Source organism: Cervus canadensis, chromosome 17, assembly GCF_019320065.1.
Source record: "Cervus canadensis isolate Bull #8, Minnesota chromosome 17, ASM1932006v1, whole genome shotgun sequence".
Classification (NCBI taxonomy): Eukaryota; Metazoa; Chordata; class Mammalia; order Artiodactyla; family Cervidae; genus Cervus; species Cervus canadensis.
In genome coordinates, this window is record NC_057402.1 from 35,754,600 (window position 1) to 35,769,980 (window position 15,381).

Sequence of the window (15,381 nt, forward strand, 5' to 3'; positions counted from 1 at the left end):
GGAATGTTCTGTTAAGAGTAAACAAAAGAAAAAAAAAAAAAGAGTAAACAAAAGGAGGGGGAGGAAGAGAGAGAGATGGTATTCTTTTCAATGTCATAAGAGACAAAGAAAGGTGTGGAAATATCCTGGATTAAAGGAATCTAGAGATTTGACTGCTAAACACAGAACCTGAACCCTGGGCTGGAATCTGAACTGGAGGGGGAAATGTTACAGAGGAATGACGTTAGGTCAACTGACAGAACTGGAATATAGATGGTAAGTTAGATAGAAGTATTGTGTTCATATAAAATTATGAGGTTGCTAACTGTGGTTAAGTGAGAGAATGTGTCTAAGGAAATTCACACTGAAATATTTAAGGGGCCATGATGTATGTAACTTATATGAAAAAATTCAGAAAAAAATTGTGTGTGTTTGAGTGTGAGAGACAGAGAGAAAGAAAGAGTACATGCCCAATCTTGCCCAGGAGAGTATTTTCAAATCAATATTTTCAATATTTTCAAATAAAAATTTGAGAACAAATACTTGCCCTAACTAGTTATCACTCCATTATTTGAAAAACTTTAAACAATGAGCATGTATTAATTCTGAAATAAAAAAATTAAAAAAGAGAAAAGAGTAATTACTATGTATAGCTCATGATCTCTGTCTAGCCCTTTATACATTAGAGCTGAAACAATGGATGATGTACACTGTTTTCTATTAGCTTGCTACCACAAACACAGAGCTTCAAGTTGCAACTCAATCTGATCTCTTTGAAATTTTTTTGAATTCAGTTAATTCCCAAGAGTGTTTTTCAATTTGGTTTAATTTGCTTGGAATCCTTTTTAAGGAGTGTAGGACATAAAAAGAATTACAGATATACTTCAGATGCTGAGAATGCTGGGAACTTTTAACCCCAAACCACTTCAACATCATTACCATCACATTACTTTTGTGGCATTTCAGTCAGTTTGTGGCTATCTTGTCCTTGCTGCTAAGTCGCTTCAGTCGTGTCCGACTCTGTGCAACCCCATGGAATGCAACCTACCAGGCTCCTCCGTCCATGGGATTTTCCAGGCAAGAGTACTGGAGTGGGGTGCCATTGCCTTCTCCCTTCCTCTCAAATCTCTCTAATGGGTTTGTTTCAGTTTGGCAATAGGGTTAATTTCTGTCTTGGAGGGAAGAGAATTCAAATAGTTCTTGCTTTATTTTCCATGGTAGGATAAATTTACCAAGACTCCAGTTTAAAAAGTTTATTAAAACAGTTAAATCTTTTTCTTAAAATTCTTATGTGAACAGCAGAATTTTATCAAAATTCTCATTTAACTCATGACTTTTCATTTAATTCAGCAGGATAAATCATATTGATAGATTTCTTAATATTGAACTATTTGTTACATAAGTCTTATATGAACTCAGCGTATAAAGCAAATAAAAGTGGAGCTGCTTTGGTTGAGATTGCTCACATGCCTACAGCAGATCCTGGAAGAGCATAAAAACTACTGTGTTAAATAAAAGGACTAGGAAGGACCCTGCTATTCTGGTCTCCTAGGTATCATGACAAAAGTGAAGAATCAAGAGTCCATTCTCTTTGCTTTTCTGACAAAAATTATTTTTGAGACAGAATCAAAACCAAGCAAAGGATCAGGAATAGGAACAATTACCTGTTTTTCCTCCGGAGGAAGTTTACTCCATTCATTGCCTAACATCCTTGTAATTTCTGGAAATGGGACTTCTGGTCTCTTTGCTCGAAGCTGCTCTCGACGCTCGTTCATGAACCGAACATATCCTGTAAGAGGGGATTTGGGTGCATTGCTGTCTCGAAGAGGTTTCTTTCTCTTTCTTCCTTTGGACCAACCTCCTCGTTTACTTCTTTGCTGCAAAACAAGTCAAAATTAAAAAACCCCAAATCAAATTACAACAACAAAAATTTTCCCAGTAAAGCAACAATGAACACTGACAAACAAAACAGGATTAAGAAGTGCATTTTCTCACCATTAAGGCCCCGCATAGTCAAAGCTCTCCAAATCTGTTATAGGAACAAAAGACTGCAATGCAGTCTGTAGGAAGGGACTCCAGATGGTTCACCTGCAGACCTTTTTATGTACCATGCTACACACTGTTTCACTAAGGGGCCATTTTAGCGCTAATCCCAACAGATAAGAGTAAGGAGTACTGGGGTTTTCTTGGTGACTCAGTAGTTAAGAATTCGCCTTGCAACACAGGGGACACCAGTTTGATCTCTGGTCTGGGAAGATCAGCCCATGTGCCACAGCTACTGAGCCTGTGTTCTGGAATTTATGAGCTGCAACTACTGAGACCATGTGCTGCACCTACTGAAGCCTGTGTACCCCAAGCCTGTGCTTGCAACAAGAGAAGCCACTGCAATGAAAAGCCCATGAGCTGCAACTAGAGAGTAGCCCCTGCTCTCTGCCAACTAGAGAAAAGCCTGAGCATAGCAGTGAAGACCCAGCACAGCCAAAAAAAAAAAAAAGTGAATATTAAAAAAACAAAACAAAACAAAAGGGTAAGGTACCCCTACTACAATCACATAAATAAGCTCTGGCCTTCATATGCACTGAACAAAGCCTGACTCCTGCCAGGGGAATATTCTAGATGAGAAAGGCAGCACATACACAGCACTGTGCCAGGGCAGCCGACACTGCTACAGCAGATCAGAACAAGATGCTGTCACGTGCACTTTTGACAACAAAAGAAGAGACAAGCTGTAACACTGGGATTAAAATCATTATTAGGGTCTTTCTCACTGATATCATTCAAAGATCAGTTTATTTCCCATAGCAGGTAGCATTATAGAATTTAAAATTAATATATAAGACTTAGAAAAATTTAGCAACTATAATATATCCAGAATGAAGACTAGTTCTTTGGCTTGATTTATTTCTTAAGATGTTTATTTTATAAATCAGAGATTTTATATGTTATTAAAAGATGAAATCACTACTCCCCACCCCCCCGCCCCAAAGTTTAAGTACCACTAATGTTTACCACAGCTTTTTTCTTTGTCCTTTTAAACAAGATACAAGGTACTTTTGCTTCATAATTTTACAAATACATATAGCCTATCAGTTAGTAAAGGTTTATGGATATAAGCATTTTTATTTCAGAGGAGAGAAAGATAATCAAAATGAGATGAAAATATCTAAATATCAATTACCATACCGTACTCCTTTAAATATATATACAATGGTATAATAATTTAGCACTGGGCAAATGATATATTTGGTAACAGTTTTTGTTGTTGTTGTTTTTGTTTTGTAACCCTAGTAACATTTAACATTAAAGCTACTAAGGATTTAAGATGTTTAAGAAGCTTTAAGCATTCATCATGAGGCTTCTCAGGTGGTGCAGTGGTAAAGAATCTGCCTGCCAACCTGTAGGAGATACAAGAGACCCAGGTTCAATCCATGGGTCAGGAAAATTCCCTGGGGTAGGAAATGGCGACCCACTCCAGTATTCTTGCTTGAAAAATCCCATGGACAGAGGAGTCTGGGGTGCTGTAGTCCATGGGGCTGCAAAGAGTTGGACATGACTAAGTGACTGAGTGTACAACACACACAAGCATTCATCATAATCTTTAAGAATGCCAATGTAGAAAGAATCAGCTTTTTCAAAATGAGAATAAAGACAAAAATCAATGGTGGTACTCTTCTGTGGCTTAAAAAAAAAGTACCTTAAAACACAGACAATGTAATCAGTCATTTGTGAGGAACACTCGGAGTCCAACAAGGGCACGACTGCCCTTGTGTGAATTAGAAAAAGATGCCTTCTATGGGTGGAGAAGGCAATGGCAACCCACTCCAGTACTCTTGCCTGGAAAATCCCATGGACGGAGAAGCCTGGTAGGCTGCTGTCCATGGGGTTGCGAAGAGTCGGACACAACTGAGCGACTTCACTTTTACTTTTCATTTTCATGCAATGGAGAAGGAAATGGCAACCCACTCCAGTGTTCTTGCCTGGAGAATCCCAGGGACGGCGGAGCCTGGTGGGCTGCCATCTATGGGGTCGCACAGAGTCGGACATGACTGAAGTGACTTAGTAGCAGCAGCAGCAGCAGCCTTCTATGGGAGAGAGAATGACCTGGCAAATCGTGTGGACCCTTTGGGCATATATGCTGCAGGTGAGCAGTATGTGGTCTTGAGTAAGTGCATGTAGACTCCTCATTAATTACTTATTTAATTTAATCATTCAACTCATTCAGTAAGCATTTGAGCATCTAATCTGATGAGGTATAAATTTTCTTGACAGGGGATAAAGAAGAGTCTACTTGTCTCTATATCATTAAAAACATTAATATGGTTCTATGTAAAAGAAGAAATATAAAACAGAATATTCTGCAGAATGGAAGGCCAGAGGATGAACACCTCAATCAACTCCCTTGCTGACTGCTTCTTTAGAAGCCTCAGAGACCAGTAACAAGAGGAGATGCTTCAGCTCACCTCATCTTCATGCCTCTGTTCATTGCCTTCTGCTGTATTTGAAGATTCATTCTGAAGCAGCTGACCTTGGGAGAGATCCTCTACAAATTCTGGATTATTGGTGGATGATGTGGCTCCACTACTATATGGAGCCTCTGGGTGGGTTAACCTGCAGAATGATCGGCAGAGTGGAGAAGTTTAGTATCAGCAGCATCAAAACCTCCTACTTATCAAGGTTCAAGACACATTTCACTGCCAGGAAAATCACATGCCAGCCCTTGAATTAATTCCCCACCTCATTCTGTATAAATGTAAATAAACCATATCTCCATAGCAATTATAGAACACTTTTTAAAAGGTTTCAGTGTTTGATTAGACTAGCTCAGTTCCAAGAAGAAGTCTCCTACTAAAAACAACTATAATCTTCCTCCCGCAGATTACTTCTCTCCTCAATGGAGACTTTACATTTTAGCTCTGAGCATGCAGCTGACTTTTATGTGATACTTTTCATGTACCTCCAATGTGATAAAAGGAAAATACTATTAATGGAAAAGAATAGGAATGGGAGTTGTAGAGGCAGTTTGCCCCCCTATCACAAAAGAGAGAGTTCTTTAAGGGCACAAGAAATTTCTCTTACAGTACATTCCACAGACTATTCCTTCTGTAGGATTATAGTGTTTGTTGACAATGAGATCATCTAAGAACAATATTATCAAGTTCAGAAATTCAGGTATAAACACTAATAAGTCAGAGATACACACTTTCTGTTCCTACCATTCTGTTCCAGATGAGTCAGCAAACCTCATCTTTCTGAAAAGTGGATTCAAGGTACAGATGATGGTTGGATCTCAGATGGAGTTACACCCTAACTAAACATTTAGATAAAGGAATGGAAATAAAGGTAACACCATGTGCTAGGGAGTTTGGGGTTTGGGGCAGGTAGTGGGGAAGGTGGAGGAAGATGTATAAGAGAGCGATATTCAGTCATTATTCTGGAAGAATGTATATTTTATAGGGTTACAGAAAATACTTACAATACAAGTAGTGAAACAGAGGTCTATAAAATGTGCCACAAGGTACAGTAGAGGGGATGAGGACTTTTATATATATGGAGAGAATGTTAAGAAAGATTTTACAGAGGAGGACTTAAAAGATGAATAGGCATTCATTAGGTAAACAATGGATTGTAAACATGTAAATGTTGACTATAGCCCACCAGGCTCCTCTGTCCAAGAAATCCTCCAGGCAAGAATACTGGAATGGGTAGCCATTTCCTTCTCCAGGGGATCTTTCTAACCCAGGAATCTAACCTGGGTCCCTGCATTGCAGGCAAATGCTTTACCATTTGAATTACCAGAAAAGCCCTAGGTAAACAATATTATTACAGGTAGAAAGAACAGGGTATAATAGGAGAAAGGGAAATTTTTCATGAGGCTACTGTGAAAGACTAAGTGAGAGACCAGGGCAAGCAGGAGAACAGGGGAGAAAAAGCTAAGGGATAATTAAGAGGCAAAATGATAGAATGAATATAAATAGTGAGGGAAAAAGAAGAGTCAAAGGTAATTCTGAGGTTTCTAGATTGGGTGATAATAACCTACTAACCAAGGTAACAACTGGAGAGTGTGTGTGTACACACGTGTGTAAGACACATTAAGACGGATAAGTTAAGACAGATCAGAAAATGATAAGCTTGAAACGTTAATTCCTGGTATAATTAAGTGGAGCTGTCCTGCAGACAACTGGACACATGTCCTGAGAGAACAGAAGTGAAGAAAAGGCAGGAGACATTTCAGGAGGCATCAGTTCATGGAAATATTGGGAAATGTTAGGTGTTTCTCCAGAAAGATAGTAGGAAGAAAAGCCACGATAGAACCCTGTTGGAACGATATTTTAAGATCAAGTGTTACACGAGCTGAGAAAGACTAAGGAAGGTATGAAGAGATCTAAGAGACAAGAGAGAAAACTGTTACAGAGGCCAAGGTGAGAAGACTTTTGAGAAGGGGTTTTACACAAGCAAAAAGTTGCAGATGTCACATAAGATAGGCTAAAAAATATCAGCTAAATTTGAAGATCTGAAGGAGTTCAACTGTACTCCTGTACTGGAAGGGAGTCCAGTTTTAGTGGAGTTATGGGAATAAAAACCAGATTACAGTGGGCTGAGAGATGAATGAAAGCAGATACAGACTCTCCTTGAGAGGAAAGAAATTTTACTTTTCTGATCCTTTCCAGAGAAAATAGAAGATTTAAACTAGGAGGATCCTACATTTTTGAGGTTCTTTGAAAAATGGTAAATAAGAGAAGTTATTAACTCAATGCTAATCATGTTCTCTGAAAAAGAGCTGCCATCAGAGATTCAGTTTGATCTTGGCAGCTTTGTTTTCCAAATATTTCAATCATTTTGGATATCGTACGATGTCTTTTTCTTTCACTGTCATTCTTCATTTTAACTGTGCCATCAGATTTTAAGTTACTAACTCTTGCACATTCTTATTTTAGTAAAATATGAAAACTAGGTTTGGGAACAAGTACCCATCCTGTGAGTGCTTTGACTGAAATGAACAGGAATCAGAGGTAGTGGTCAAAAGTGTCAAATGCTTAGAGATGACAAATTGAATACAGACTGGGAAAAAAAAAAAAAAAGGCTCTTTAGTTCCAGTGAATGAACTTTCCAAGCTCTTAGCTAAAGCCAACAACCCTTCCATTTGTGCCATGGATCCCATACCCACTGGCCTACTCAAAACCAGGTTTTCAGCAATTCTGCCCTCTCTGGCATCACCAATTCTTTCCTCTTTACTAGATCAGCCTAATCAGCAAACAAATACAGTATTATTAGTCTTATCTGGGAAAAAAAAAATTTCTTGATTCCACTTCATTTTTCTCCTTCCCTTATGGAACTGTTTATACAGAAGCCTCCCGACCCAGGGGTGATACGTTCCAAGATCCCCAGTGGATGAGCAGATAATACTGAACCCTGTTTTCTGTTCATGTCTTCCACCCACAAATTCAATGCCTTTCTTAACTAAGCACTTATCATGCACTGTGGCCACAACTCTTGCAATTTGATACTTGATAGCAAAAATGGCACAAATTTCTTTTTCCTTCTTCACAATTTCACAGAAGATTCATTCTTAGCACAGATCTCTGTAACCTCAGCATATTATTATTTTTTTTCTTTCCTTATTAAGTCAAGAACTCTCACCTTTTCACTTAAAGAAAGCACGTTACGGCTTCTCTTTGGCATATCTGAATTGACAGCACCACTACTTTTGCTCTTTGGAGCCATTATTAAGTAAAATAAATGTTACTTGAACACAAGCACTGAGATACTGTGACAGTCAATCTGATAAGAGGGGCAACCACCAAGTGACTTAACAGGTGGGATACACCAGACAAAGTGATGATTCACGTCCCAGGCAGGTGGGACAGTGTGAGATTTTATCATACTATTCAGAATAGTGGGCACTTTAAAACTTATGAACTGTTTATTTCTAAAATTTTCCATTTAGTATTTTCCAACTATGGCTGATCGTGGCAGGTAACAGAACCCATGGAAAGTGAAACCATGGATGAGAGGATGAGGGGCACTTACTGACTTTTAGTTGTTTGTATTGGGAAGAACTGTTTATAGTTATTGACTTTAATTTGTCTCCCTTCATTCTATCTTAAACCCAACCCAAAGGAGATAAATGTTTACAACTCTTGTCAAGATCACCAATGACCTCCATGCTAAATCCATTGTCATTTCTCAGATCTCATCTTACCTGATCTTCCAGAAATATTTGACACAGTTCATCTCTTCCTTTTCCTTGAAGTACATTTTTTACCTGCTTCCCAGGACCCTGCACATCCCTGGTTTTTCTGATCCCTTTTTAGGTACCCCCTTGAGTCTTCTTTGCTGACTCTTCCTCTTCTCCCTGACTTGTAAATGCTGGAATATCCCCAAGTTCAAGTGTCAGGTCTCTTCTCTTTTCTCCCTACACAGTGCTCATTCATCTGATGATCTCAACCAATTTCACGGCCTTAAGTGTCAGCTGTAATATGCTCATCAATTCCCAAGTTTCTTTTTTCAATCTAGATAGCCTGTAACTTTAGAGCTCTGTGTCAAGCTGCCTATCTGACATCTCTGCTTGGATATCTAATAAGCATTTCAATTTTAAAATCTCCAAAACCAATCTAACATTCCCTCCTCCACTTGCTCAGTGTGTGCCATCTAATGTAATGGCTATTCCATCCCTTCAGGTTGCTTAAGCCAAAATTTTGGAGCTTGTCTTTGACTGCTTTTTTCTCCTTTCTCACATCTCATCTGGTCTTTCAGGCAAATCCTGTTTGGCTTATCTTCAAAATATATCTAGAATTCTATACTTTTCACCACTCCCCATTCCTATAATCCTTGAAACCCACTCTAATGAGGTTTTTTTCCCTACTACTCTGCCAAAAATACTGTTGTCACTAGTGAAGTCCTTTGAGTCATCTCTAGAATTATTTTAGAACCCAAACTGGTCTCCTGCTTCAGTCCCTGCTCCCTTCACTCTTTTCTCTATATATCAGCCACAGGGATACTATTTAAAAATGTCAGATCACATCATTTTGTGCAAAACCTCCTCACACTTTTGCACCTCACTCGGAGGGACAGTTAAAGTGATTACTCTGACCCATAGGGTCCTACAGGATCTAGTCCCTTGCTACTCAAAGTACCGGCCTCACACTAGTGGCACTGGTATCATCTGGGAACTTAATAGGATGTAGAATCTCTGGTCTTAACTCAGACTTTCTGACTCAGCATTTGCATTTTAATAAGATGTCTAGGCAATTCATAAGTGCATTAAAGTTTGAGAAACACACTGATGAAGCCTATACCCTCCCCCTGGTATACTCTGCTCTAGTCATACTGGCCTCTCAGCTGTTTCTGAAAGGAAGAAACACTCCTACCTCAAGGCTTTCCCACTCACTACTTCCCTCTGCCTAGAATAATCTTTGCCCATAATGTAGGTAGTTACTTTACTTTCTTCAGGTTTTTATTCGAGTCACTTGTAAAGCCTTTCTGGCCCATCTTATCTAAAACAGCACCCCAAGCCCTTCCTGTTCCCCTTCCCGACTTTATTTTTTAATCCATAGTTCTTATCAATGTATTATGCAGCTTACTTCTTTATACTTTCTATTGTCTGACTTCCCCATAGAATAGGGGTTAGAATTTTTGTAATTTTTGTATGTTTTGGTTATTCTGCTTAGTATTTAGCAGCTAGAATGGTGCCTGGCATACACAGCAGACACTCAGAACATTTTTACTGTACAAACTGGATTCAGCAAGTAGGTGGCTTTTAGCAAAGTCTTGGAGAACAGTTTCATCTGAATAGAGTCAGATGGCAGATATTAATGAGTAAAGAATGTCAGGGAAGGAAACAGAATTATAAAGAGTAGTCTATTTTTAAAGAGCTATAAAGGATATTAAAATAATTCATCTTAGGGATTAGCTAGCACTTCAATCTATTAGTGAATACATTTCTTCCTTGGCAAATAATATCTAAGTAGAAAAGATAAACATTCAAGTGGAACAGAGATTGTCAATGGAAGAGGGACTATTGCTATTAGCCCTTTTCCATATTTCTTCATATATGTGCCCAAAAATACCAAAAAAAGGAGTTGGGGTGTTGGGGGTGGTGCGTGCTGGGAGAAAGAAGTAGGCTAGAGCTCCTAGGCATCCTGAATAAAGAACCATAACTAAAAATCTGATCTTAAAAAAATCTGATGTTTGGGGAAAAAATTATTTTAATATTTGTGGCAATTCAGACAGAAAATGAGTTTGCTTTTCGCAGCTAGCCCTGTGGCAGTTATTTCCTTAATGGTGATCATGTAGCCAGGAGTCCTGTCCCCTAGATCCCACAGTACTGCTGTTCCAGTTCACAGGAACCAGCACTGCAAACGATGGCTGAATACAGATATCAAAGCAGTTTACAACAGCTCCCATTCTCTTGGCAAAGCATAGCAAACATACCTTCTATTTTTATGATATAAGACGACCTCTTTAGCACCTTATACGTTATCAGAATCTGTTTTGAAGCCTAGGCAGAGGCCCAGTGTCCCAAAGCAGCTGCTTACCCAGTTGAAGCCAGATCATTACTCTCCTTGGAGCCATCTTCATCTGCAAAAAGGGGAGGCAGAGTGGAACTAGTCATCAAGGTTTCCATCTCTCTGGAAGGAAGAGAGAATTTTTAAAAAAAAATGGCTTAATTATTTCCAGTTCAAGTTGCACATATTTAAGAGCCAGCCTTCCTTAACCTTTATCACATCAGCAGCAAAAGAGAAACTGACCTAAATATTTTCGTGGACACATCAATTTAAACTTTATGGTTAATAGGCTTTTAACCCTGGTCTTACCAACTGACCAGGGTAAAATCAGATTTTAAAAATCGGGACACAGTTTGGAAAATTCCTTTTTGTTCATTCATAATATCTTCAAAACTATTCTGTATTTGCTGTAAAAATCGTTAAGCAGAGTAAACTAAGAAGCACTGCAACCCTGAGCAAGCTATTCAACCTCTTTAAGATACAATTTCACCATCTTAGACACAAATTGCTGACTTAACCCACAGGGTTATTGTGAAGGATTAAACTGAAAGTGCTTCATAAATAGAGAAAGGCTAAGATGGTAAGTGCTTTGAGTATTATTATACAAAGAAAGGTATTGTTATTACAACATTATGAGTTCTCAGTCCCAGATGAATCATCCTTAGATTAAATGGTGACAAACTGAGCCTTCCAAAAGGAAATAATGCAAAGGAAGTGGAGGATGGAAGGCAGACTGATGTGGTTCAAAATTAAAGAAACCACACTTCCAGGTCAGAAATATGCTCCACATCACCATGATGACCAGCAGTGGAAATAGCATGCACCTGGGCACAGGAAATAACTAAGCTTAACTCAAGAAAGCAAATAAATCACAAGAATTTGAGGTTATCGGACTGAAAGGATAAAAGGACAAAGTGACAAAGAGAGTAATTTCATTTAGCATATTGCTACAAAGAAAGATTTTTTCCCTTTCAAGGCTTAACACCAAGGGCTTCACCCCACAGAGCTGAAAGCGGAAGCCTCCCATTCACCGTGAAAGTGGTATTCAAACAAAACATTCAACAGTGACCCCAAACAGCCACTTAAGTGGAACTGCAAACCACTCAAGAAAAAAAAGTGCCTTAATCAACTGGGAGAATGAGAAGCTGGTTATGAAAACTCACTCAGGAGCTCTCTCAGCAGTTCGGTCAGGTGCTGCTCCTAAGGAGACCTAGTGAAACAGCAATTATAAGGAAAGCACAGAGACCAGGCAGAGCAAAGATTCACCCCACTGAGGTGGCAACATGAAGAAAATGCTGATGACATCGATGCCATATTCTGAAGTTCAATATAATAATTTACTTCCAAAATGATAACACTGATGATTTATTTCTTATTCTTATTTTCTTGTTTTCATTTCTTTGTTACTTAGCAGACCGAATTCCACAAATAGCTGAATGTGAAAAAATGCATCTCTGTATATTCACCACTCATTATAGTGTGGGTAGAGCATGGAAGGCAGAGAGGAACTTCCCACTCAACCACAGAGTAAGGAGTTTGTTCCATGTACAGGGATCTTGCTAATGCGTTTCAATTCCTTCAGGAGAAGGGGGCTTACAAGGGGCTCTAACAAATAGTGCACAGTTCCATTCATTCTAGGATAATCTTGGCACAAGTGCGCTTATGTTTTAATTCACATTATGCACAGACTAGATGAGAACCCAGGCTTTAACGGCTGATAACATCACCTTATACCAATATTCATTTTACCAAAAGAAAATTAATCAATTAGATGCCATACAGCCTAATTATAAACCACAAACATTCAAATAACCAGATATATATCCACAAACCTCAAAAGAACTCACTTAACTGACTTCTTTCTAAAAGTCTCCTTAGAAGTAAAGGACTTCTCAAGAGCCTCAAGATTTCGCATCTGAAACTCTTGACACCCTATCTAAACCTAAGAAGAAGATACGTTATCTGGTGGGGGGCAAATGAAGTATCTTTTTTTTTTTTTAATGTGGATCATTTCTAAAGTCATTATTGAATTTGTTACACTACTGCTTCTGTTTTATGTTTTGGTTTGGTTTTTTAGTCGTGAGGCATTTGGGATCCTAGTCTGACCAGGGGTCAAACCCACATCCCCTGCATTCTTAATCACCAGACCGCCAGGGAAGTCCCTGAGGTGTCTTTTCATTGACTATGCCAATGTGATCCTCTTAGAATGTTTCCCAGATATCTTTGGTCATTTTTGAAATATGGGGAGGCAGCTGGACAACACAACCTTAACAACACATAAACAGACCATATAAACAAAGGAAGTTCAGAGAACACATTTCTTGTTGTTGCTTTTTTCCTCCCTCTTAAATGTGTTTTACTCAACCCATATGGTTTCAGATATAGTTTCTCTAGTGTTACAGAATAGTCAGGTCCCTAAGAAATGAGTGAGTAATAAAGTGGGTGGAAGGTTAAGGGGCCAAAATCAACAAAAGAAGGAAATGAGGAAAAAGTCCAGTGAAACTCCAAGGCCTCTAAACTAGTCCAGTAAGTTGGAAAATAAAATGATTCCCGAGAATTGGCTGAAATCCTTTAAGAATCTGCTCTCATATGGTCCATGAGGGGGTGATTCAAGCTGAATCACAGTTACCAAGCCACTGATGGCCAAAAGCCCTTCAGTGTAGCATCTGTGCCTGATAACGTCCCAGTACAGGGGTCATACTGAACTTGGAAATTCTATGCAAAGCACTTAAGCTGTGTAATGAATACTGCTCTGGAAGGGGAAAGAACAGAAATACACACAAAGGCAAGGAAATATACAAGTTTGGTTTTCCACTTCATTTTACAGAAACAAGTATATCAAGCAGATGTTTTCTTGCAGAAGGGATTCACCCACAGAAGGATTCCACCTGGAGGCTTCAAAAAATAGTATTACCTTGGGGCTGACACTTTGACTGTGGCTTTGGAAATGAAAAAATCCCTTCTAGTACTAATATTAATACTCACTGGAAAAAAAAAAACCTGATGTATATAACAGAGTGCCAATTTAAGATATTTTAATAGCAATTACAAAAACTGTAACAAACTACATTAAGCCACTAATCATACTCAGAACATGTCTTTGGTCAATACAGGGCCAGAATAAAGGAACTCAGGTAGAGCTTAGAAATGTTCTTCAACTAAGCTTTTTCTACTAATAGTAGCCTTTCCCAACAGAAGAATGATCTCACCAGTGAGACTGCATTATTCTGAATATGCTGGACAATGCTGGAAGGAGAATTTGTACTTGTGTTTTCTGGAGTTGGCTCTTTGCAAGTGCCCCTTCCCTACTTCACACATGTTAATCCCACGTCATCAAGCCCTCTCACGGAGACACATCACATTCCTTCCCTACCACACCAGCGCCAACTGTACACACGTCAGAGTTGAGAGGTAGGGTTCTGCCCACATTTCCCCATACTACAACCCTTATGTAAAACGCCCAGTTCCTTTAAAAGTCATGTTACTTGGCTATACCAGTCTCTGATCATTACCTCCTGTCATTTCAGTTCTACAATGTGCAAGAGTGTGCGTGCACACTCAGTTGGGTCTGACTCTGTGATGTCATGGACCCGCCAGGCTCCTCTTCCATGGAATTCTCCAGGCAAGAATACTGGAGTGGGTAGCCATTCCCTTCTCCAGGGGATCTTCCTAACCCAGGGATGGCAGGTGGATTTTTTCCACTTCGCCACCTGGGAAGCCCCATTCTACTACAACTGACCTTTAACCTCACAAACCTCTATTTGTTGACTCTTAATTTTCCCTACTCTGTGTAGCTTAGATTCTATAGCTTCACTTCAATTTTTTTTTTTTTGCCAACACTCTCAATTCCTTTGCCATGTTATTCTTCTATACCCTAGATGTAGATCAACTCTGAGTTTTAGCAAAGAGATCACACCAGGCTATCCTAAAGGAAATCAAGCCTGAATATTCACTGGAAGGAATATTCCTTCCAAAATTCCTTCTGAAGGAAGGAATGCTTAAGCTATGGCCACCTGATGTGAAGAGCTGACTCACTGGAAAAGACCCTGGAAAGACTGGAAAAGATGCTGGGAAAGACTGAAGGCAGAAGAAGGGGGCGGCACAGGATGAGATAGATAGTATTATCGACTCAATGGACATGAATTTGAGCAAACTCTGGTAGTAGTGGAGGACAGAGGAGCCTGGCATGCTACAGTCCATGCGGTCACAAAGAGTCAGACACGACTTAGCAACTGAACAACAGCAACATTCAAGCAACATACATTACATCCTTGTAACTTATTTATTTTATACCTAGTAGTTTGTATCTCTTAGTCCCCTCAGCCTAGTTTAGCCCTTCCACCTATTTTAGCCCTTCCCACCCATTCCTCTCCTCTAGTAACACTAGTTTGTTATCAGTATTTGTCATTCTATTTGTTTTATTCGTTTGTTTATTTAAAAAATTCCTCATATAAGTGAAAACATACAGTATTTGTCTTTCTCTTATTTTATTAAGTATAACACCCTCCAGGTCCATCCATATTGTTGCAAATGGCAATTTTTTTTAAAAGACTGAGTAATATTCCTTCATGTATATACCATATCTTCTTTATCCATTCATTTTTTGATGAACATTTAGGATGCTTCCATATCCTGGCTATTGTAAATAATGCTGCTATGAATGTTGGGGTGCATGTATCTTTTCAAATAGTGTTACTGCTTTCTTTGAATATATGCACTGTTGGGGTGCACATATCTTTTCAAATAGTGTTTTGTTTCTTGTATGGTAGTTCTATTTTTAGTTTTTGAGAAACCTGTATTACTGTTTTCTATAGTGACTATACCAATTTACATTCCCACCAACAGTGGGCTAGGGTTCTCTCTTCTCCACATCCTTGTCAACATATTATGTCTTGCC

At 38.9% G+C, this 15,381-nt stretch overlaps 1 protein-coding gene across 2 annotated transcripts in view; it reads right to left on the minus strand.

Annotated features, from left to right (window-relative positions):
- The window catches only part of HMG20A (high mobility group 20A), a 67,037-nt gene that overhangs the window by 16,596 nt on the left and 35,060 nt on the right, over positions 1-15,381 (minus strand). For both annotated transcript variants that reach the window (XR_006273543.1, XM_043489518.1), the window contains exons 2-4: positions 10,515-10,607; positions 4,440-4,587; positions 1,644-1,856 (exon numbers count right to left, since the gene is read on the minus strand). Coding sequence is in view for 1 of the 2 variants with exons in the window: in XM_043489518.1 (XP_043345453.1) it covers positions 1,644-1,856; positions 4,440-4,587; positions 10,515-10,603 (450 nt within the window). In the remaining variant the exon portion in view is untranslated. The remainder of the gene's footprint in view (positions 1-1,643; positions 1,857-4,439; positions 4,588-10,514; positions 10,608-15,381) is intronic.